General features: G+C 36.2%; 1 protein-coding gene across 3 annotated transcripts in view; it reads left to right on the plus strand.

Annotated features, from left to right (window-relative positions):
- WDR70 (WD repeat domain 70) overlaps positions 1-23,994 on the plus strand; it is a 322,311-nt gene that overhangs the window by 9,578 nt on the left and 288,739 nt on the right. For all 3 annotated transcript variants that reach the window (XM_057540877.1, XM_007192190.3, XM_057540878.1), the window contains exons 4-5: positions 1,701-1,821; positions 14,014-14,218. In XM_057540877.1, the coding sequence (XP_057396860.1) occupies positions 1,701-1,821; positions 14,014-14,218 (326 nt within the window). The remainder of the gene's footprint in view (positions 1-1,700; positions 1,822-14,013; positions 14,219-23,994) is intronic.

Consider the following 23,994-nt stretch of genomic DNA (forward strand, 5'->3'; position numbering starts at 1 on the left):
TTCCCCTTTTTTCTGCTTTGCCAGCTTTAGAGTGTTGGCTTGTCCTAAGCGGACTGTCCTCTTGTCTCAAAATTTTGTCAGCTAAATTTTGTTACATGCAGGTGACCACCTCCACAGGCTGAAAGGAGACTTGTGTGTAACACTTTTTAGGAGCAAGAAAACCTTTCTCAAATGTACCTTCTGCTGACTTCCCCTCACATGTTATTAGCCGGTATTCGTGTGGCACACATCAGTTGCAAAAACAGCCATTGCAAGAGCACTATGGTTGACTTGGAATCAAACTTCAACCCCTCTGGGCAGGGAGGGGCCCAGCAGCTCCTGAAACACAGTGTTGCTTCTTACCTAGGGAGAACTGTGGTTTTCTTAGCAAGGAGAAAGAGAGAAGTGGCTGTTGTGTAAGTGGCTGGTAATGCGTGCCTTAGTATCGTTTCCTGATTAGAGTCAGAACTACCCCTAAGACCTGAGCCTACAGTCCAAGTGTGGCCTTCCCTGCTTCACTCCCCAATCCCCCCTCACCCTGGAGGGAATGGAGGGAATGTCTGGAGAAGCAGGATGAAGGTAGGAGCCCAGCAGGCTCACTCTTAAATTTGGGCATTATCCTTCTCTTATTGTTTTCAGCCTCCTCCAGCATCAGAGTGCCGAATTGTTAACTCCTAAGCCAGCCCAGTGGAGAGCACAAAAAAATTAATCTGAGCTATGCCTTACCTCTTCCTGGAGAGTTTTATCTTCCATGTTTGAAACAAAAGACTGGTTGTTGACACTTGCTGCCTATCTCCTTGTTACTCATCCTCTACATCCTAGCAACAAAAGACCTAAAGAGTACAACATTCCAATTAATAAGTGCCCTTTGACACCGCTTAACTTTGGGTGTATTATTCTTCATTATTAACTTAAGAAATAAATGCTAAAGATTATCTCAGTTTATTGAGGATGGTGGCAATTGAGAACAAGCCTTATTCATATAATTAATTTCCTTCCTATGTGCTTCCCATCCTCCGCCCCAGTAGTTGAGTGAGATTATCAGAGGAGAAAGATTAGATTTCCTTGGATAAATTTTTTTTTTCTTTCCAAGGTAAACAATTCTGGAAACTAAATGTAATTCAACTTTCCTCATAATTTTGGTAGGAAGTCTCTGACCAAAAATCCAGTTTGGGAAATTCAGAAAGGAATGAAGTACTGAATTTTTGGTTTAAAACATTAAAACTAAAAGGTGAGATTACCTAAAATCTCACCTTTGAATGCTTTCTTCTCGTCACTTGCCACATCTTTTCACATAGTACAGTCATAGTTCATATACTGTTCACGTGCTAGTTTTGCTTAGCATATCTGTTTATATTTTCTCAGATTTGTACATTTTCCATTACTATTTTTTTTTTTTTGGCTGTGCTGTGTGGCTTGTAGGATCTTAGTTCCCTGACCAGGGATTGAACTCAGGCCACTGCAGTGAAAGCACTGAGTCTTAACCACTGGACTGCCAGGGATTTCTCTTCTATCACTATTTTTATTGGCTGTATTTTATATTATGTTGATACACAGTAAACTTCAATTATTTTTTCAGTGTTGGGCATTTAGATGGATAATTTTTTTGCTGTTACTGGTAACACGTCTGTTACATCTTTGTAACTATGTTAATTTATAGCGTTTTAAATAATAACAAACTTTGAAGCCTAACTGTTGAAAAAATTTTATAATCTTTTCAGAAGCAAGAGAAAAAGAGGAAGAAATGAACAGAGAGAAAGAATTAAGAAGGCAAAGCGAAGATCTTGAACCAACATCTTCAAGCTCAAATGTGGCCAGAGATTGCTCTAAATCATCTTCCAGGTGCTTGTCTTTCTCAAAAGAATGCTATTAAACTACCTTTTTGTAGGCGTTCATAACATGATTTAGGCAAAGTTCCTGATACTAAAAGCTTGCATAATTTCTCCCATTTCAGGCAATTGTGTATGTCTAGGACCAGGAAAAAGTCATTTGTCACATTGTAAATCAATTGACTTTTTCTAAAGTATTCCAGATGTAGTATTAAAATCTATGCCTTTTGACTGCAGAGCATAACTATGTAAAGTTGGAAAGATGTTGACAAGTTTATTATTTTTTTCATGTTTATTTTGTCATTTACATCTTTTGTCCCTTTCCCCTACCTTTTTTGGTAGGATCCTTTATGGAAATAGATAATAAGAAAGAATATAAATAGAGGCACATTATAAAGTTTATCGAGTTATAGGAGAAAGCAGCCATTAAAATTACTTTAAATTGAAATTTAATACTATGTAACTTAATTACTAAGAACTTTAAACAATATAAATAGGTATTTAGATATCAAATCTGGGTGGAATAATATGAGAATTCTAATGTTGTTTAGATATATTTTAAATCATCAAATTGGTTACATAAACTATTCATGGCAAATTTCACCAGTGGATTTCACTATTTCCTCTTTTTACAGTAGAAAAACGTAAAATATCTAAATACACAAAATATCACTTATACTATGTAATTTCATTTTTTGTTCACCCAGAAGGTACATTCTTTGGTATCTCAGTCTAGGCTCTTGAGCAGAATATCTCTCCATAATAGTGTTGGTTGGTCTTTTCTATAGCTTCTCTTTGTGGAGGGAGGGGATATCTATATAGGACTACAAGTCTGGTTCTCCCTTTTCATAACAGTGCAGCCTTAACATCTATTTAGTCTCTGAAGCATATGAGTATCTTTGCATATATTAGTAAAGAGCAGGGGTCAGCAAACTTTTTCTGTCAAGGACAGATAGTAAATATTTTAGGAATTGGGGTCCATGTGGTCTCTTTCTCAACTACTCAATTCTGCCATAGACGACATGTAAATGAATGGGCTTATCTGTGTTCAGTAAATCTTTAAAAAACAAACACTGGGCCAAAGTTTGCCAACCCCTGCTATAGAGTGTCCTTTCTTTATATTAGTCAAAAAATTCAGTTTAGCATTGTCTATGGTTTTATATCAGTTGTCAGTCTCACAATGTCCTTGGGTTTCAATATGATAGGAAAAAAAACCCCTTTTTCCTAAGAGGAACATTTAATATTTACCTTTAGTTTCTTACTTTTGGGATGATTTAAGATGTCAAAAACCTACTGTTGTGTTTTTGGAAATTTATCTTATTGCTAAGGTTTTGACAAACAAATGATTCCATTAATTGAAAATTGTAAAAATTTCAGTAGTTTTGTTGATTCTGTTTTTTCTGCAATACTAACTTTAAAGTCCAAAGATAAAGAACGTGCAGTATTGGTATTGAGAATAAATTTTATTGATATAACAAAACCCAGCATTACTTTTGTCATTAGTGATTAAAATTACAGAACTACTGTTGAGATTATAATTACAGATCTTCTTGACTTATGATGGGGTTATGTCCAGATAAACCCATCATAAATTGCAAATATTTTAAGTTGAAAATGCATTTAATACACCTAACCTACTGAACATCAAAGCTTAACCTAGTCAACCTTAAACATGCTCGGAAGACTTATATTAGCCTACATCTGGGCAAAACCATAGAACACAAAGCCTATTTTATAATAAAGTATTGGCTATCTCATGTAGTTTATTAAATACTATACTAAAGTGAAAAACAGAATGGTTGTATAGGTACAGAATGGTTGTAGGTGTACTGATTGTTTACCCTGGTGATTGCGTGGCTGACTGGGAGCTGTGGCTTGCTGCCACTGCCCAGCATCATGAGTTTGGTACTGCTTATCGCCAGTCCTGGAAAAGGTCAAAATTCAAAATTCAGTGTATGGTTTCTACTGAATGCGTTTTGCTTTCACATCATTGTAGAGTTGAAAAATCGTTAAGTCTAAATTTTAAGTGGGGACCATCTATATCAAATATAAAGATAGAAATGATCATCAAGAAAAATAAAATAATACAACTTTATTACAGTATTTTGTTGATCAAAGAATGGAAGTTTACTTATCCCTGTTTCAGAAGGCCTCAAATGAATAATCCATGGCAGATGAATAGGCCTGTCAGAAGCTTAACTGAGACTATATTAATATCAGATATATTTTATGTAGATTTTCTGTCTCTATTATAGGCGTCTTTAAGCTATTTCTTTTTTTTTTTTTTTAATTTTTTTTTTAAATTTTATTTATTTATTTATGGCTGCATTGGGTCTTCATTTCTGTGCGAGGGCTTTCTCCAGTTGCGGCGAGCGGGGGCCACTCTTCATCGCGGTGCGCGGGCCTCTCACTATCGCGGCCTCTCTTGTTGCGGAGCACAGGCTCCGGACGCGCAGGCTCAGCAGTTGTGGCTCACGGGCCTAGTCGCTCCGTGGCATGTGGGATCTTCCCAGACCAGGGCTCGAACCCGTGTCCCCTGCATCGGCAGGCAGATTCTCAACCACTGCGTCACCAGGGAAGCCCTAAGCTATTTCTGCTTAAGCATTGAATCATGTTACTATGAAATAATTTCACTGTGGCTAAATAAAATTTGAAGTCCTTTTTAAAAAAATAGCCATTTTAAGAACATCTTTAGGGACTTCTCTGGTGGCGCAGTGGTTAGGAATCCGCCTGCCAATGCAGGGACATGGGTTCGAGCCCTGGTCTGGGAAGATCCCACATGCCACGGAGAAACTAAGCCCGTGCGCCACAACTACTGAGCCTGTGCTCTAGAGCCCGCAAGCCACAACTATAGAAGCCCGCGTGCCTAGAGCCCATGCTCCGCAACAAGAGAAGCCACTGCAATGAGAAGCCCGTGCACTGCAACAAAGAGTAGACCCCGCTCGCTGCAACTAGAGAAAGCCCACACACAGCAACAAAGACCCAACGCAGCCCAAAATAAATAAATTAAAAAAAAAAAAGACCATCTTTATTCACTACAAATTGTAGTCCAAGATATTTTCTACTATATTAGTGTGCATCCAATAAATTATTTCTTGAATTTAACACCAGGATGAAAAAATTCCTCTCTTCCCTAAGTGCTTTTTCTTATTAGACACTTGGAACACCATTGCTTTTTTTGCCATGGCTCCTCGAAAGCTTTTCACTCAATTTATTGTTCTGTGATTGTCTCATTCCACAACTCCAGTTTAGGGAACAGTGATTTTGTGCTGGGAACGAGCCTCATGTTATGGGAAATGTTGGAACCATCTGGCTATAACTGAGTGTTTAGTTAGTTATCTTAAATGTATTGCAACTTTTGCTTCCACTATTCAAAACATTAGTAAATTAGTGCCTCTAACATTTTTCATATTAAGGAAACACATGGAAACATCTAGAAATCAAGTAACTTTTACAAGGCCATTGAAATCGATGACTGAATTGGTAATGGATTCGAAGAAAACATTGGTGACTGACCTTTTGCCTATGAATTGTTTTTAAGAAAATATTTTAAGTTCATCTATGGGCGAGGCAGAGTTCTATTCTATATTCTAAGAAGTAAAGACAGTTAAGACAGGTTCCTAGGACTTTCCTGGTGGTGCAGTGGTTGAGAATCCGCCTGCAAATGCAGAGGATACAGGTTCGATCCCTGGTCTGGGAAGATCCCACGTGCTGCGGAGCAACTAAGCTCGTGCGCCACAACTACTGGTCCGGGAAGATCCCACGTGCTGCGGAGCAACTAAGCTCATGTGCCACAACTACTGAGCCTGTGCTCTAGAGCCCATGAGCCACAGCTACTGAAGCATGTGTGCCCTAGAGCCCGTGCACTGCAACTGCTTAGCCCGTGTGCTGCAACTACTGAAGCCCGTGTGCCTAGAACCCATGCTCCTCAACAAGAGAAGCCACTGCAGTGAGAAGCCCGCGCACCAGAACGAAGAGTAGCCCCCGCTCGCCGCAGCTAGAGAAAGCCCGCATGCAACAACGAAGACACAACACAGCCGAAAATAAAAATAAATAAATAATGTTTTGTAAAAAGAAAAAAGACAGGTCCCTATTCTTAAGGACATAACAGGCTAGGAATTCTTTATAGCTATGATTAGATAACTTCTTTCACTCCCATTTAGGTGTTTAATTTTACATTAGCTAGTGAAACTGTGTAGGTTTCTGTTAGAAAGAAAAAAAAGAGGATAAAGATAGTGATTTTGTTCTAAGGAGCTCATTTTTTCTTTTTAAAGACCTTCAGTTCTAACTAGAGATCAGCAAATAAATACTATCAGATTTTAGTTTTCCCAGAGATATAAAGAAAGTGGTAACTTCTTTTGCTGATCACCACAAGTACTATGCATTGGCACTATATGAAGTAGTCTTTATTGGTCCTGAGAAGGGACATGGTGTCCTTTTCCGTTGGGGGAAGAAACCCATAATTAAAGGTAATTCTCTATTGAAGTTTTGTAAAACACATTTTTAATAAAAAATAGGAAAATTCACAGTCGTTAAGGACTTTTAAAGACCCTTTTACCAGTGGCTTTCAAAATGCTTAAGGTATCTTAAAAATAATTCTCTCATATATTAGGAAAAAAGTAACAGTAAATTATACAGGCAGAGAAAAATGTTAAATTTTCCTCAGTGAAGCATCTTAAAGTTTAATTTTTGCATATTCTAATTGCCTTGAAGTTATGCATTTTTTCTTGTGATTTTGATATATCTCCTTTTGAGTAAATCTGATTACTTCTCCATTTATTTGAATTTTGACCTCATATTTTATATGTAAATAAACTTTTTAGATTTGATATTTTTTCTCATTCTCATGCTTTAAAAAATGTTATATCACATTTCATCGTACAAAGATTTTCCCATCTGTTTGATAATGTTTTAATGTATTTAAGATATATCTCTTAGGCAATCAGTTTTCTTCACATACACATAAGAGATTGTTGTGCTATTTTCTTTTTTCTAGATTTAATAAAAATTACCTTAAGAGTTTAAATGAGAAATTATTATGAAGTATTTAAGACTTTCAAAATGGTGCTAAAGTACAATACCCACTAGACAAGAAGTAAACTTTTTTTTTTTTTTTTTTTTTTTTTTTTAAAGGATTTTCTTATTTATTTATTTATTTATTTATTTATTTATTTTTGGCTGTGTTGGGTCTTCAGTTCGTGCGAGGGCTTTCTCCAGTTGCGGCAAGCGGGGGCCACTCTTCATCGCGGTGCGGGGACCGCTCTTCATCGCGGTGCGCGGGCCTTTCTCTATCGCGGCCCCTCCCGTCGCGGGGCACAGGCTCCAGACGCGCAGGCTCAGCAATTGTGGCTCACGGGCCCAGCTGCTCCGTGGCATGTGGGATCTTCCCAGGCCAGGGCTCGAACCCGTGTCCCCTGCATTAGCAGGCAGATTCTCAACCACTGCGCCACCAGGGAAGCCCAAGAAGTAAACTTTTGCTATTAGGAGTGAACACTTCTGAGAACTATCTTCATTTGTATCCCCTTCCCTTCTTGTCAGAAGTAGCCAACGTTCTAAATTTGAATTTTTTCCATGTATCTCTTTATAATTTTATTGTGTATCTCTGTTTCCCTAAGACTTAAATAATATTGTTTTGCATATTTTAAAATCTTTCTCCCTAGTGTCTAGTGTGGCACTTAGCATGTTGTACACTTATCATGTACTGTTTCTATAGTGTGTTCTTTTATATGATTGTGGACACTGTAAGGTTAGGGATGTTTTTCCCCTTAATTAGACAAAAAATTTTTGTTCCGAAGTTTGTCATACATATAAAACTTTAGATATCCTTCATTTAAAGTAAAGAGAACAATGAAACAAACACCCAGCATGTGAGACAGTGTGTAGAGCTTTATCAGTGCTTTGAAATCCACTCCCTACTCCTTTACTCCACAAGGGAAACCTTCCCTGTATTTATCTTTCCTTCCTATTTTTAATAATTTTATTATATATGAGTGTATTCCTAAATACATGTTGTTTTGTATGATTTCTTATTTTATATGGATGTCATTAATGCTGTAACGAATGTATTTTTTCAGTTTGCTTTTTTTATTCAACAAGAGGTTTTTCACATTCATGTTGACAAGTGAATCTATAGTTCATTTCATTTTCAGTGCATTTTAGTTTTCTAAGTGCACTTAGAAATATACTACAGTTTATCCATTGTGTAGTCAATTTAGGTTGCTGTTTTTCTATACTATTATAAAATATGCTTTTAGAGGTCTATCCTCTAAAACAGAGCTATCCTCTGTTTTACTGTACAAAAGTTTCTTTAGAGTATATACCTAGTAGTGGACTTGCTAGGTCTTTGAGTAAGTACACGTTTATCTTTAGATTTGGCTCAGTTGTTTTCTAAAGAGTTTGTACCCACTTACTTTCCCACCAGCAGAGTGTAAGAGTTCCCGTTGCTCCACATCCTCATCAACACTTGTTATTGTTAGACATTTTTATTTTTGCCAATCTGATTGTTGTGAGGTGGTATCCTTATAGTGTTCATTTGCATTTTGATGATTACCAGTGTGGTTGTACATCATCATTTCAAAAGTTTACTGGTCATATATTTTTTCTTCTGCAGATATAGTAAGAACTGTGTCTTCTGCAAGATTTTCTGTTGGGTTCCTTGTGTTCTCCCCTTAATTGGTGGTTTACTATTACTATTTTTTTGTTTTTCAGTGGTATTTTTTTAAAAATAAGTTTCAAATGTTAATATATTCTTATTTTAACCTTTTCTTTTGTGATGTGTGCTTTTGTGTTTTGTTTAAGAAATGAGTCCTTACTCTGAGGTCATAAAGGTAACTGTCTATATTTTTATCTAAAGTTTTAAAGTTTTGTTTTCCATATTTAGGTCTTAAATCAACATAGGATTAACTTTTTGTGGATAATGTAAAGATGTTATTCATTTTTATTTTTTGCTCCATATGAATAATCAATTTCCCCAGCCCCTTTATTTTTAATTAAAAAAAATTCAGTAGAATTTTTTTTAGAGCAGTTTTAGGTTCACAACAAAATTGAGCCGAAGGTACAGAGAGTTTTCCATATATCACCTGGCCCAGTACATGCATAGCCTCCTCCATTATCAACAGCCCCCACCAGAGTGGTATATTTGTTACAGTTGGTGAACCTACACTGACACATCTTCATCACTCAGAATCCAGAGTTTACACGAGGGTTCACTCTTTGATGTTGTACATTCTGTCAGTTTGCACAAATTTGTAATGATGTGTATCCACCACTGTGGTATCAATCAGAGTAGTTTCACTGCCTTCACCATCCTCTGTGTGCCACCTCTTCATCCCTCCCTCCCCACAAACCCTTAGCAACCACTGATCTTTTAAATTTTTATCGAAGTAAGGTATACACATTACAAAGTCAAACATTATAAAGTCTCATTTCTCCCTGCTCATGATTCTTGCTTCCCAGAGGAAACGATTAAAAATTTTTTTTAGCATTTTTTTCTTCAATTTACCTCTGTATTTCTAAATGTTTTCTTTTACTGTGGTATCTTGATTTTTTGAATTGGGGCAAAAATTTTTTTAACATAAGAATTTCCATTTTAAACAATTTAAAGTATACAATTTAGAGGCATTAGTAATGTTTATAATGTTGTACAGCCATCATCACTATCTATTTCCAAAAATTTTATCACTCTCAACAGAAACTTTAGCCATTAAGCAGTAATTCCCCATCTTTCATTGATGAACACTTGGGTTTCCATCTTTTGGGTATTGTGAGTGCAGTGAACATTGGCATACAAGTATCTGTTTGAGCCTTTGATTTTAATTCTTTTGGGTATACGCCTACGAGTGAAATTTCTGGGTCGTATGGTAATTTTATGTTTAACTTTTTGAAAAACTGCCAAGCTGTTTTCCACCGTGGCTGCGCCATTTTACATTCCCACCAGCAATGTGTGAGGGTTCCAATTTCTCCACGTTCTTGCCATCACTTGTTACTTTCCGTTTTGTCTTGTTTTGTTTTTATTATAGTCATCCTGGTAGGTGGGAAGTGGTATCTCCTTGTAGTTTTTTTTTTTTTTTTTCAATATATTTATTTATTTTTGGCTGTGTCAGGTCTTGGTTGCCACTTGCAGGACCTTTCGTTGCAGCATGCGGGCTTCTCTCTAGTTGTGGCGTGCAGGCTCCAGAGCACATGGGCTCTGTAGTTGGGGCACGCGGGCTCTCTAGGTGTGGTGCGTGGGCTTAGTTGTCCCGCCGCATGTGGGATCCTAGTTCTCCGACCAGGGATTGAACCCACATCCCCTGCATTGGAAGACAGATTCTTAACCACTGGACCACCAAGGAAGTCCCTCCTTGTAGTTTTTATTTTCATTTCCCTAATGTCTAATGATGTTGAGCATTTTTTGATATGCTTATTGATCATTTGTATATCTTCTTTTGAGAAATGCATATTCAAGTCCTTTGCCCATTTAAAAATTGTGTTGTTTGTATTTCTGTTGTTCAGTTGTAGGAATTCTTTATACATTCTGATTATTAACTCATCAGATGTGTGATTTGCAAATATTTTATTCATTCTTTAGATTGTTTTTTTACCTTCTTAATAATATCCTTTGATGTATGAAAGCTTTTAATTTTGGTGAAGTCCAACTTACCTATTTTTTCTTTTTGTTGATCATGTTTTTCATGTCATATCTAAGAAGCCATTGCCAAATTATAGGTCATGAAGATTTCTCCTGCTTTCTTCTAAAAAACATAGCTTTGGCTCTTACATTTTGGTTATTGATCCATTTTGAGTTCATTATGTATATGATGTGAGGTAGGTGTCCAATTTTTTTGTTTTTGTTTTTGTTTTGGTTTGATTTTTGACCCATCTTGGTGATTCTTTTTTTTTTTTTTTATAAATTTATTTATTTATTTTTGGCTGCATTGGGTCTTTGTTGCTGCACGCGGGCTTTCTCTAGTTGTGGTGAGCGGGGACTACTCTTCGTTGCAGTGCACGGGCTTCTTATTGCGGTGGCTTCTCTTGTTGTGGAGCACGGGCTGTAGGCGGGCGGGCTTCAGTAGTTGTGGCACGTGGGCTTCAGTAGTTGTGGCTTGTGGGCTCTAGAGCGCAGGCTCAGTAGTTGTGGCGCACGGGCTTAGTTGCTCCGCGGCTTGTGGGATCTTCCCGGACCAGGGCTCGAACCTGTGTCCCCTGCGTTGGCAGGCAGATTCTTAACCACTACGCCACAGGGAAGTCCCATCTTGGTGATTCTAATGTGTAACGTAAGGTGTGATTCCAGAGTAGTTTTCTATTTTATTTTATGAATGTTCAGCATTCATTATATGGTGATCATTTTCTTCACTGTTTTTTTTAAAATGCACACTTATTATATATGTTATTTATTATGATAATTTGAATTCAGTTCTGGAATTGGTCTTCTGCTCTCTTGGCTGTATTTCATTTGGTCCTATATATTTTAAATATGTTTCATGTTAGTTTTTCTCCTTTGTAGCATGTTGAGAGTCTGTTTCACAATGCATACAGATAATTTAAAAAACGTCTACAACGCTGTTAAAATTTGGTTTAGAGAAAGACAGGAATCTAAAACTACCCTTCTTATTGGCTTAAAGAAATATTATATGGATGTAAGTAATCATTCGGAAATCAAGTACTGAGAAGAAATACGTCATTTATCCTATGAAAAATAGCTGTAGGATAGTAGAGAAATACTGATATAGTCCAGATTTATAAGGTAGGACTCATTTAGACATTTGCACTTCCTTTTAAGAAAGTAGTACCAGAAACAATGAATTTTGCCTATGAATTTAATGAAATTGTACAACCATACATCTTATTTAATGCTTAGCTAAAATCTAACTTAAAAAGTCAGCTGGAAAAAAAAGTCAGCTGAGGAAAACGTTAGGATTGACTCAGCTGTTTTCTCATCGAGTACATATTGTTTCTCAGGCTCTGGTTCATATTTGGGTACCACATTGAATCAAGGCATATTTTTTTTTAAAATTAATTTATTTATTTATTTTTGGCTGTGTTGGGTCTTCATTTCTGTGCGAGGGCTTTCTCCAGTTGTGGCGAGTGGGGGCCACTCTTCATCGCGGTGCGCAGGCCTCTCACTGTCGCGGCCTCTCCCGTTGCGGAGCACAGGCTCCAGACGCGCAGGCTCAGTAGTTGTGGCTCACGGGCTTAGTTGCTCCGCGGCATGTGGGATCTTCCCAGACCAGGGCTCGAACCCGTGTCCCCTGCATTGGCCGGCGGATTCTTAAACACTGCATCACCAGGGAAGCCCAAGGCATATTTTAAACATGGAATGTATTCTGTTTTCAGTCAGGGACATTTTTGGACATAATTTCACGGACTTTGCTTTTCAGGATATTGAATATATGTTAAAAATGGTTCATTTTTTTTGGCTTGTGCACATTAGCAGCAAAAAGCTAGAAGCAGAATTAGAAGCTGATACATTCTATCAAGTTTCATGTGGGTATTAGGCCTGCATAATCAGCCATGAAATCTATATGGTTCTGTTTAGTTCCCAGTTCAATGATTATTTTTGAACTAGTTAGCTGGGTTAAAGCATGGGTGCTAAGGATTAACATTTCAGTTTAGAGCTCTCTGTGGCCTTAATTTTGCATTAAGGAAGTCTGTGACTTGTAACCAGTACAGTCAGAAATTTGTGATCTGATCACAAGAGAGAAAATTTGGGAGCATGAATACTTTAATACAAATTTATTCAGTCATTCAAGTATTTATTGAACATCTGCTGTGGGTTAGGCACTGCTTTAGAAATTGGTGATACAGCATTTAGCAAGTCAGATGAGCTCTCAGCTCATATTGCTGTGGGGACATTTGAGGGGATGGATAACAGATTACAAACAACTAAATAACTAATCAAACAATATAATTTAGCAATGTACATAATAAAGATCATCAAAGTAAGGTAATTAAGGTAATGGTGACTGATGGGGGTGTGTTTGAAAGTTTAGAAAGGACTGTGTGTCTGAAGGCCTCTTTGAGGAGATGACATTTGAGGAGACCTGAATGATGAGAAAGAGACCATGTAACAAGTGTTTTAGCAGAGGGAACTGCAAGTGCAAAGACCCTCAGGCTGAACCAAGCTTCAAGTGTTCAGTTATGAAGAAGGCCTGTGGGGCTGGAGCACCTTGAGCTTAACTGTTGAAAAAAAGAGAAATTCTCTTTATGGAGGTTTGCTAGCTCCTGTCTTTGTATAAGGATAACATGTATGTGAGTATGTATTCCTTTTAATATTGAACCTAGATGAAAATAAAAAGAAAAATCCAATTTTTTTTTCTTCAGTAGTTATCGACTGCCTATGTCAGGCATCATTTAGGTGCTAGAGCCACAGCAATGAACGTAACAGAAAAATTTTTGCTTTCATTGAGCTTATATTCTAGAGGTACTTCATTAGAAGGCAGTGACACTTTGAATCCTAGAAAATATTTGATAGATTAATTGATATAATTAGGAATGCAATTCTCAACCTTTTGGGATGGGGTGGGAGGTAGAGGGATGGTGGATGGTGGTGGCTTCGGAAGGTATAGAGGTGTTTGATAAAGACTTTAATGAGAGTGTGTAATAGTCCTCAGGTGTGTTGGGTAGAAAAACAGTTGAGAATCAATATGATACTCCCTAGGGTAAGGCATCTTTACAATCCAGGAAAGCTATCAACACGTTTAACATTTTAGCAACTCAGCAAACTTGGATTAGCACTGAGAAATAATTTGTATTTCAGAAAATATATTGAAACATTTTGAAAGTAATATTAACTTTCTTACATGACTGACTTTATTTGCTCCTATGGCAGACAGTGATCGTATTCACATATAGTGAATAGAAGCATTGGTTATCTCAGTAGTTTTCTTTCTTATGGTGTAGTATCTAGTAGTTTTTCTTCCACATTCCAGTTGTTCTGCTGGCTCTTTATGAATGAGGATTATCTAATGGGCCTCTAACATGTAATTGCTCTGAGCTTTTGTCTCTGACTTTATATTTCGGTAAGATAGATAAAAGAAGTTTTTTACTTTCTTTAGGTGAAATAATATTTGAGTCACACATTCAATGTTTGAATTACAAATTTAAAAACATTTAAAAAACTCAGTTGTTAAAAGGAGAGTCAGGGTTTCCTGAGGAATCAGTATTATCTCCAGAGTACGTTCTTTGTTTCAGCAAAGGCAATGAGTTTCTGTTTCTGTATTTTCAGGGATACAAGCAGCAGTGAAAGTGAAACGAGTTCTGAATCTTCTGATGATGAGTTAATTGGCCCCCCTTTACCCCTTAAAATGCCAGAAGAACCAGTTAATCATGTGGAGGAAGATATCCTCGGTCCTTTACCTCCACCTCTTGGTGAAGATGTGGAAGATGATGATGATGATGATGATGATGATGATGATTCAGAAGAGGAGGAAGTAAGTATTTCGGTAGTAATTTAAGAATTCAGTGGAGTAGTGTCTTTTAGAGTAGTGTAGAGATCAGTTCCCTGCTGGACAATTATTCATGAATGAGATCAAATTAAAAAAAAAATCTGAGTTTACTACTGACAGCCCCTTGTTGAAAGAACTCTAAAGAATGTATTTCAGGAATAAGGAAGTAGAACTCAAAAATAATAAATGGACAGTAGGAAGCAATGTGTTAAAAAGTTAATAAACATTTTATTAAGTTTATGTAGCATTGAGTGTCATGTTGATGATGAATAAATCTGGGAAGATTTAAAAATAAAGTGGATCTAATATTTTGAACAATAATGTGGAAGATAGGAGAGTGGAATCAGTTCAGTCATTTTGAAGTCATATTATTTGGATGGAGGCTAGAGATGTTAGTTAATTTTAGATTAGCTTAAGTCAAGTTGCAAGTTACAATTTTAAGAGTAAATGCCCAAAAAATAGAAATTGTGTAACCTCCAAAATAGTAAAAGGAAAAACATATAAAGAAAACTGTTGATGTACTTTGTATTTTTGATACCTAGAATGGATCATTTTTTAATACCACCTTTCTCTATGTGACAGATTATTTTCAGTAATAATTATGAGTTGAAACAAATAATAATGGTCAGAAGAGAAGCTGACAGCCTTTGCAGATCTGTCAGTGACTTCATCAAAATGGGCATTCTTTGCTTATTTGTGTTTACTACACAGTATACCAAAGTTGTCATTCTATGTCTATTCATAGTTTATTAAAGAAAGCTTTTCATGCACACATGTGTATGTAAAATTAGGAAAAGAGGAACATAAGGATAAATCAGGCAGTTTCATTAAAAATTTTGTTTTACAATAAACTCCTGAAACTGCAGTGTTGACCATATCATTTTTCTTTTGATGTCAGTCCTAGTGGCTTTTAAACATCTCTGTTCTTAAAACACTTTCACTAAAATCTCTTCTTCCAGAAAATCCATCATTTTCTAATATATTTGGTAAAAACTTCTAAAGTTTCTTCTGAAAAATCAGAGAAAATGGCTAAATAATGGCAGATGTTGTCATTAAATGATCCATTGCTTTAGAATGTTTTTGATGAAAACAATTGAGGTGTTTAAACATTCCCATTTTGAATTCTTCTGCCGACCTAGTCTACCATCTTTTGTCTTTTTCTCCTGGCATTGAAATTATAGCAGAATGGAAGACTCTTTTTGTTTCTTTGACTTTATAATCATTGTTTATTTTGAACTTACTGTTTAAATGCACAACATGAAGTACACCAGGGATTGGAGATATGAAACCACCCTTGAAGTAAGCTTGAATGATTCTGAACCATTAAAAATATTACCTGAACATGTGTGTAGCTGAGTATATTTGTGCATGTATGTGGTGCAGATAGTATAACTGGGAGTGCGCCAAACTAACTTCGTGTAGAATGCAATGTTTATTAAAAGATAAGTAATAAAAATATGCTAATTTGAAGCTTACGTATGTGTTATCAAAACTCAGCACTAATCATAGCAAAAAAGAAAAAAATAAATTTCTAAACTGACAATTTTAGAATTGCCAGCACCTGGTGATAATAAAAAGTAGTCTCATCTTTAGTTGATTTTATTTTTGTTTTTAAATTCTCTAAAGAAAATGTACCCCCGTATTGGTCTGCAATACTACCACTGAAATGCTCTTGATATGCCATTGAAGAAAGCGCAGTCATTCCAAAAAAAGACAGTAAAGGGGAAAAAAGAAGTAAATGAAAATCTTGGTAAATAGAGATTGCAAAATAAGATGGTAAGCATGAATACAAATACAGTTGACCCTTGAACAATGCAGGAATTAGGGGCACCGACTCTCTGAGCAGTCAAAAATCCGAGTATAATTTACAGTCAGCCTTCCATTTACATGGTTCCTCCACATCTGAGGCTCCACATCCTCAGATTCAACCAACTGTGGATCATGTAATACTGTAGTATTTACTATTAAAAAAAAAAATCTGCTTATAAGTGGACCTCTGCAGTTCAAAGTCATGTTGTTCAAAGGTCAGCTGTATATCATTATTCACAATAGATGTAAATGGACTAAACTTGCTACTTAAAAGACAAAAATTCTCAGATTGAATTAAAAAATTCAGGCATATTCTGCTTATGAATGATACATCTAAAATGTAATGACATAGAAAGGTTGAAAGAAAAAGGAATAAAAGAGACTACAGCAGGAAAATACTAACTGAAAGATAACCGATTAGTATTATAAAATTAATGTAAAGATAAAATGAGTGTCATTAGCTAATGGTAAAAGAAACAATTTATTCTCCAGGGAAATTTGATAGTCCTTAACCTGTGTGCATTTTAACACAATATAATCAAAGCAAAAATTGACAGAATTATAAGGAGAAATGGACAAACCTACAGTGATAATGGAAAATTGTTCAGAAACAATTCAGGAATTGTTAAGATGGCAATTAGAGTATAGATTTTAGCAATACAAATGCACAAGTTTTATCTATTGAACATATATAGAACCTTCATCCAACATTTTCTTTTCAAGCATACATGGGTAATCAGAAACAACAGCAACCACATGTCTAGGCCACAATGTGTGATGGACAAGGAAAAGATGTGTTTAATTATTTTGGGTAGTTCATAGAGTAGGTAATATTTAGGTTGAACTATCATATGTGAGAATGACTTATGTTTGTTTGTTATGAATGTTTGTGTGCCCCCCAAATTCATATGTTGAAGTCCTAACCTTCAGTGTGACTGTATTTGGAGATGAGCCTCTTTGGAAATAATCAAGGTTAAGTTAGGTCATAAGGGTGGGTCCTGATCCAAATAGGATTAGCCTCCTTATAAGAAGAGAGATACCAGAGAGCTAGGTCTGCACATAACAGCAAGAAGCTGGCTGTTTATAAGCCAGGAAGAAAGTCTGCAACAGAAACCAAATTTGCTGGCACTTGGTCATGGACTTCCAGCCTCCAAAACTGTGAGAAAATAAATTTTTAATCTTTAAGCCACCCAATCTGTGGTATTTTGTCTGAGCTGATGAATGCAGGTTTGCAATGCTGGCAAGGTACCCGGGAAGAGAGAATAGAAGTAAGAAGGGTGTTGTGAGGAGAAAAAAAGTTGCTATAGTGAGGAACTAAATGTGTGCAAGTACATGATAGTGTGCTGAAATGTCATGTGATTAGTGCATGGCTGTTTTTTCTTACTAGGGGGAAGTGGAAAGATGAGGCTGATGAGATCAGATCTAGAGAAGAAATGCAGTAATCCCCCCTTATCCAGGGGGATATGTTTCAAGACCCCAGTAGATGCCTGAAACTGTGGATGGTACCAACCCTTACATATACACTATGTTTTTCCTATACATATATACCTGTGATAAAGTTTAATTTATAAATTAGGCACAGTAAGAGATTAACAATAGTAACTTATAATAGAACAATTATAACGATGTACTGTAGTAAAAGTTACTGGCCATACCTTGGAGGTATTGCTGGTTGGGTTCTAGACCACCACAATGAAGCAAATGTTGAAATAAAGCAAGTCACATGAATTTTTTGGCTTCCCAGTGCATATAAAAGTTACGTTTACACTGTTCTATACTCCATTAAGTGTGCAATATAGCATTATCTCTAAAAGAAAACAATGTACATACCTTAATTTAAAAATATGTTATTGCTAAAAAATGTTAACCATCATCTGAGCCTTCAGCGAGTTGTAATCATTTTGCTGGTGGAGGGTTTGAAATATTGTGAGATCTACCAGAACGTGACCCAGAGATGGGAAGTGAGCAAATGCATTGGAAAAATTGTGCCAATAGACTTGCTCTAAGCAGGGTTGCCACAAACCTTCGATTTGTAAAAAACGCAGTAAAGAGCAATAAAACAAGGTATGCCTGAATGTGAATGCGGTCTTTCCCTCTCTCTCAAAATATATTATTGGACAGGTATAATGCCTTTTCGATCTTAACTAAGCATTTATCATGCACTGTGGTCATAACTTTTGCAGTTTGAGGTGCGACAGCAAAACTAGCATGAATTTCTTTTTGCTTCTTCATGATTTCACAGATAGGAGATTTGTTCTTACTGTAGATCCTAGCGACCTCTGCATACCATTTTTTTCCTTTCCTTATCAAGTTGAAAACTTTTCAACTTTTCACTTAAAGGAAGCACTTTATAGCTTCTTTTTGGCATTTTCAAATTGCCAGCATCACTCTTGCGCTTTGGGGCCGTTATTAAGTAAAATAAGAATTACTTGAACACAAACACTGTGATATCTTGACAGATGACTACTAAGTGACTGCTGGGCAGGATACACTATACAAAGGGATGCTTTACTTGTTGGGCAGGAAGGAGCAGGATAGCTTGAGATTCTGTCATGTTACTCAGAAAGGCACACAATTTAAAACTTATGAATTATTTGTTTTTGGAACTTTTGATTTAATATTTTCATACCAAGGGTAACTGAAACTGCAGAAAGCAAAAACCAGGGATAAGAGGGGATGCCTGTACTTTGTGGAGGAGGTGGAATTTGAATGAGCCTTGTAGAGGGTAAAATTTTGATGGGCGAGGTAAGTGGAGGCCACCTCCTATCTAGGAAGAGTGAATGGCTGGAACAAAGGCACAGTGTACAAGATTAGATTTGGGAAGATGGGAAAATCAACTTCTCTAGAATAGAGGGTTAATGAAGATTGGACCTTTGACTTGGAACTGATAGGTGAGTAAACCCAAAGTGCAGCTATGCAGAGAAGGAAAAACATGCGTGGGTGTGGGGCTCAGAAGTCCATTTGAAATCTTATCATGGCTGTAATTAAAGTGTATCAGGAGACTGAATAACTGCTTTCTGGTTTTTTATAAGACTATGTACTGGTTCTTTTTGGAAGTAAAACTTTAAGTCTTTTTATGGTGTGCCTTTCCTCTTGTAAACATAGTAAACAGAAAATGCTAATTAAATAACAGGCAGGTCAAAACAAGTCTGTTGGTGATTTGTGCCAGTAACAGCTTCAGTTTTAAAGTATGCACTAATTGATAATGCAATACTTGTTAGCATTGATAATGGATTAACTCTGAGACTAGATTGGAGAGAAAACAAGAGTGGGAGATTCCTTATTTCCTTTCCATTTCTCCTTCTATTTTTCTTTCCAACATATATCACAACCAGCATTTTCAAGACTAGGGCAGAGGTGATAGATGAAGCAGATAGCTTGGAAATTTGGAAACATTGTGAATGTGGCTTTGCAGTAGCCTTCCTAGATTCAGGTAAATTATATTGGCCTTGAATGGAGGCCTTTGATTTTCAGACTTTGTGGTTGGATAGTAGATGAGTGGCAACATCAGTCTGTTTTTTAAGTCTGAGTGAGAACAAACTTTTCTACTTTATTATATTTGGTAAGTAGGATATTGGCAGCCTTCTAGATCAAACAGTAGTAGAATTAGGGATCATAGGCAAAGGAAATCTGTTGATTACTCTCTTGAATATGAATGTTATTGTGGAATCTAGACAAAGTAGCATGATTCATTTTATTTGCATTGCGGTGTTGGGCCTGTGTTTCAACACTGAGTTTCAAATGTTTCTGGCCTTTGAAAGAATTTTGTTTTTGTGTTTGGTTGGACTTAGGGCCTAGTAATTCTTTGCTTGTTGATTCAGAAACTTAATTTAGTTCCTTCCGGAAATCAGTTTGAGGTAATGCTAAGCAAAATTATAAGAGATTGTATTTTTACAGTTTGGGATATGTCAGAATTGCCCCGTCTACTTATTAAGGCTTTACCATTCTGTAGGTGCCCTTGGTTTCCTTTCCTTTTTTCGCTCATACTTGGATTCATCACCATCAACCTTTTGTATTTTTTGTTTCCTTTTGTTTTAGCCTTTTTCTTTCTACTTGCTCTTGGCTCTAAGCTTGCAAGCATACTGAAATCTTCCTTTAAGTCAGTTTCCCCTTCAACCTACTGTCCAATTTCCTCTTTTTCTTTATCAGCTAATGTCTCGAAAGCAGTATTTATATTTGCCACCTCTGTTTTGTCACTACACAGTTTCTCCTTAAATCTTTGTTGTCAGTTTCTGCTCTTACCATTTCATAGAGATCCCCAGTGACAAAATCCAAATATCCAAAGGCCCTTTCTCAGTTCTCATTTTGTACCTACCTCTGCATTATTGGACAATATTGACTTCTTCTTCCTTGAAACTCTTCCCTTGCCATTTCTCTGTACTGTTGGCTTGCTGCCTATCTCTTTGACTGTTTTTTCAGCAGATATTTATTGAGCACATCTTATGAGTCAGGTACTTTGCAGGTGTTAGGGATACAGCAGAAAATAATGCAGACAAATCCCTGCTCTGGTGGTGCTTACATTTCCGCTAGAGCCTCTTTTACTACTTCATATTTCCTTACATTTCTCCAACCATGAGCATTCCCTGAGGGTATGTCCTTGTGTACCTTAACATTTCATATTTGGCCTGGGTGGAGTTTCTTACATCTTCCTGTACTCATGACTCCTATTCACTCAGAGCAACTGGAGGCACATACCTCATTTCGTTTGAACTTCTGATTCAGCTTTCTAACCACTCATGAAACATGTCCATATTTAAGCTCCCACAATATTCTAAATACAGCATTTAAGATCAAACTCAGGCATTTGCTTTCCCACTTGAACTTTTGCTGTGGTCACTTAGCTTATCTCTTTGCCTCCAGGATCTTCAGTCCCTTTTCCTCACTGCTGCAAGATTAAACTATTGATAACACAAGTCATATTGCAAGTAATGGTACTCATTCCCTAGATGAGGGAAAATAAACTACCACAGCAAGTGGGCTTGACTCATGGGGATTCCTGAATACAATCTGATTTTTTTTGTTGCTCAGAAACTTGCAAAGCACTGTGACTTTTTAGAGAGACATTCTACTTGGTAGGAAAGCAGCCACATTTACATACTTGAGTGGCTAAATATTTCAGCAAGTATTATTGAAATTAATGGAAAAATATTTTTAATAACCCAGTGATCCTTAATCTGAACATAAGAATCATCTTTGGTACAATTAAAAAACATGTATTTGTAGGTTCTGTAATCCAGAGATCAATTAAGTAAGACTAGGGTGAACCTGCCTCAACTCCTGCCATCTTGTGTTGTAACAAAAGGCTTCATAGGTTATTCTGATGCACCTCTTCCCAAACCACTTGTGACTGCTCACTTAAATAGTCACAGCTGGGGTCATAGGTTAACTCAGTTAGAGTGCCTTCATAGGTTATGATCTGTATCATGCCTCATGGATGCTTAAGGACATGGGCTATTGCTTACAAAATAATGTTTCCTAAAAACAAGGATATGGAATTGCTGACCTGTTTCTCTGTGCTAATGAAGCCACTTTGAAGTTTTCATATAAAACATATAAGAATATTCTTTCTCCCAGATAGCTTAGAAGTAATACTTATTTTGATTTTTATTTTTTGAAAAATGTTTCTTTTATGATATGTGAAGGTTGATATCTCTGAAAAGCATTAGTGTTTAATTGCTTCTGAAGATGACATTAGAGAGATGGTAAGTTCCTGGCCTTTTGAATCTCTCTCATTTTTATGTCTTTTTATGCCTATCTTGAATTATACCTATTAAATTATAATTGTCAAATTTTGTGAAGGGCTATGAAGAGGTAGGTATTCTAGGAATTGAGCCAATAGCTGTGTCAGTTATTGAGACTATGTTACTAAATATCAGGAGCCTTAAAAATGTTCATTTCCTTTAAACTTAGTAATATCACTTCTTGGATTCTAGCCTAAGGAAATTTGGAAAAAACTTTATGCACATAGATGTTTATCATAGTACTGCATGTAGTAGTGGTTTTCAGAATGTGTTCCGTGGAATGCTGTTGGGGGGCAGTTGTGGTAGGGTTGGGTCCCTCCCCTACATTCAACAAGGTCAGCTCTGTTTTATGTTAGGCTTGCTCAGAGCTTTCTCTTGACAGTTTCCATGTCTAAAAAAGTTTGAAAATAACTGACATATTTAAAATATTAAAATAATTAGAAATAATGTAAAGAAATATCTAATAATGGGAGAAGGACCAGTAAATTGTTGTGTAGTCATATAAAAGCATTATGTAGTCATTAGACATGTTTAATAAGAGTTTTCAATAGCAATAGGAAAGGGCATAAAACTGTATAGACAGTATGATTTCAAAACTTTAAATATTGCATCGGTGTGGAAAAAATCCCTCCCATTGCTTACTTCTGTATTATGGGAGTGAGGATAATGCTTATTTATGCCCTATACTTTTCTGTTCTTTTCCAGTTTCCACATTGATCATAAACTGTGCCTGTCATTAGAAACAAATGATGGGAGTACAAACAGCAGTCCTCTGTTATAAGGCAGTTATGATCTTAATTCAAAAATCTAGGACAGACATAGAAAAAAACCCAAACAGAACAGTATTGAATATAAAATGTCTTAAGTACTGGTGAGTACACTTACTTTTTGTGTGTTTTACCTTGTTCCAAAAAGGATTTAATTAAGTGAAATGCTATAAGAAAGCAAAAGTTAGGAAGAATGAATGAAAAAAAGGAAAACCAAGGTACATAAATAAAGTTAATATAAAACACACAGGAAACAAAGTTCTATATTTGCTATGGGTAAGCCACAAAACCTCATCACCATTATTGATTCCTTTCTTTCCTTCCTACCCTATATCCAATCTCTAATTCATTAACTAGTCTTACTAGCTCTGTCTTCAAAGTTTATACCAGATCTCTCCATTTCTGTCTCCATTACTACCACCTTAGTCTAATCTGATATCACTTCAATATCAGTAGCCATGTAAGTCATCTGTCAGCTTCCGCTGTTGACTGGACCACTATGATGGTAATCCAGGCAATAAAAAGAGACAAAATATAGATATAGGGAGGCAGTATAGAGTAGTGATTAAGGAAATGGACTTGGAAGACAGATGGAGCTCTTTCACTTTCAAGCTGTGTGACTTTGGGCATTACTTAACCTCTCTGTGTCTTTCTTTCCTCCTCTGTAAAACAGGGCTAACAAAACACCTAACTCGAGTTGTGCAAATGATTGAATAAGTGAATGAATATATATAGAACCCTTAGAACGGTGCCTGGTATTTATCATTATGATCATCTATTTTAATATATAACAAAAAGAGAATTAAAAAAACTAACATGATTCCTAATAAAAACATTTAAAAATGAAACTAAAAGGGAACTTTAATATTGTATTAAATGATTAATTCATGCTTCATACCACCAATCAGTGTTATACATAATTAAGGAGCACTAGAGGTATTCCCTTTAAAATCAGAAATAAAAGATGGTAACTGTCACATTATTATATTATTCTAGACATTTTTGCTAATTAAACAAACTGAAATAATCAAGAGTATTAAAAGAAGTGAGAATATTGATGTATTTGATATGACTCTACCAAACAACAAAAAGGGGCTAATCAAAACAGATTAATAAGAGACTTCCCTGGCGGTCCAGTGGTTAAGACTTTACCTTCCAATGCAGCGGGCGCGGGTTCGATCCCTGGTTGGGGAGCTAAGATCCCACATGCCTTGCGGCCAAAAAACCAAAACATAAAACAGAAGCAATATTCTAACAAATTCAATAAAGACTTAAAAAAAAATAACTATAAAAAAAACAGGTTAATAGTGTCTAGTTTAAAGGGTTAAAATTGAAAAAGAGATACCTGTTTTACAACAGGAACAACAACAAAAATTAGAAGTAAGCTTAGTGAGAGATGCATCTGAATCTAAATATAATATAAACACTATAAAGCTTTTCAGTA

Source organism: Balaenoptera acutorostrata, chromosome 2, assembly GCF_949987535.1.
Source record: "Balaenoptera acutorostrata chromosome 2, mBalAcu1.1, whole genome shotgun sequence".
Lineage (NCBI taxonomy): Eukaryota > Metazoa > Chordata > Mammalia > Artiodactyla > Balaenopteridae > Balaenoptera > Balaenoptera acutorostrata.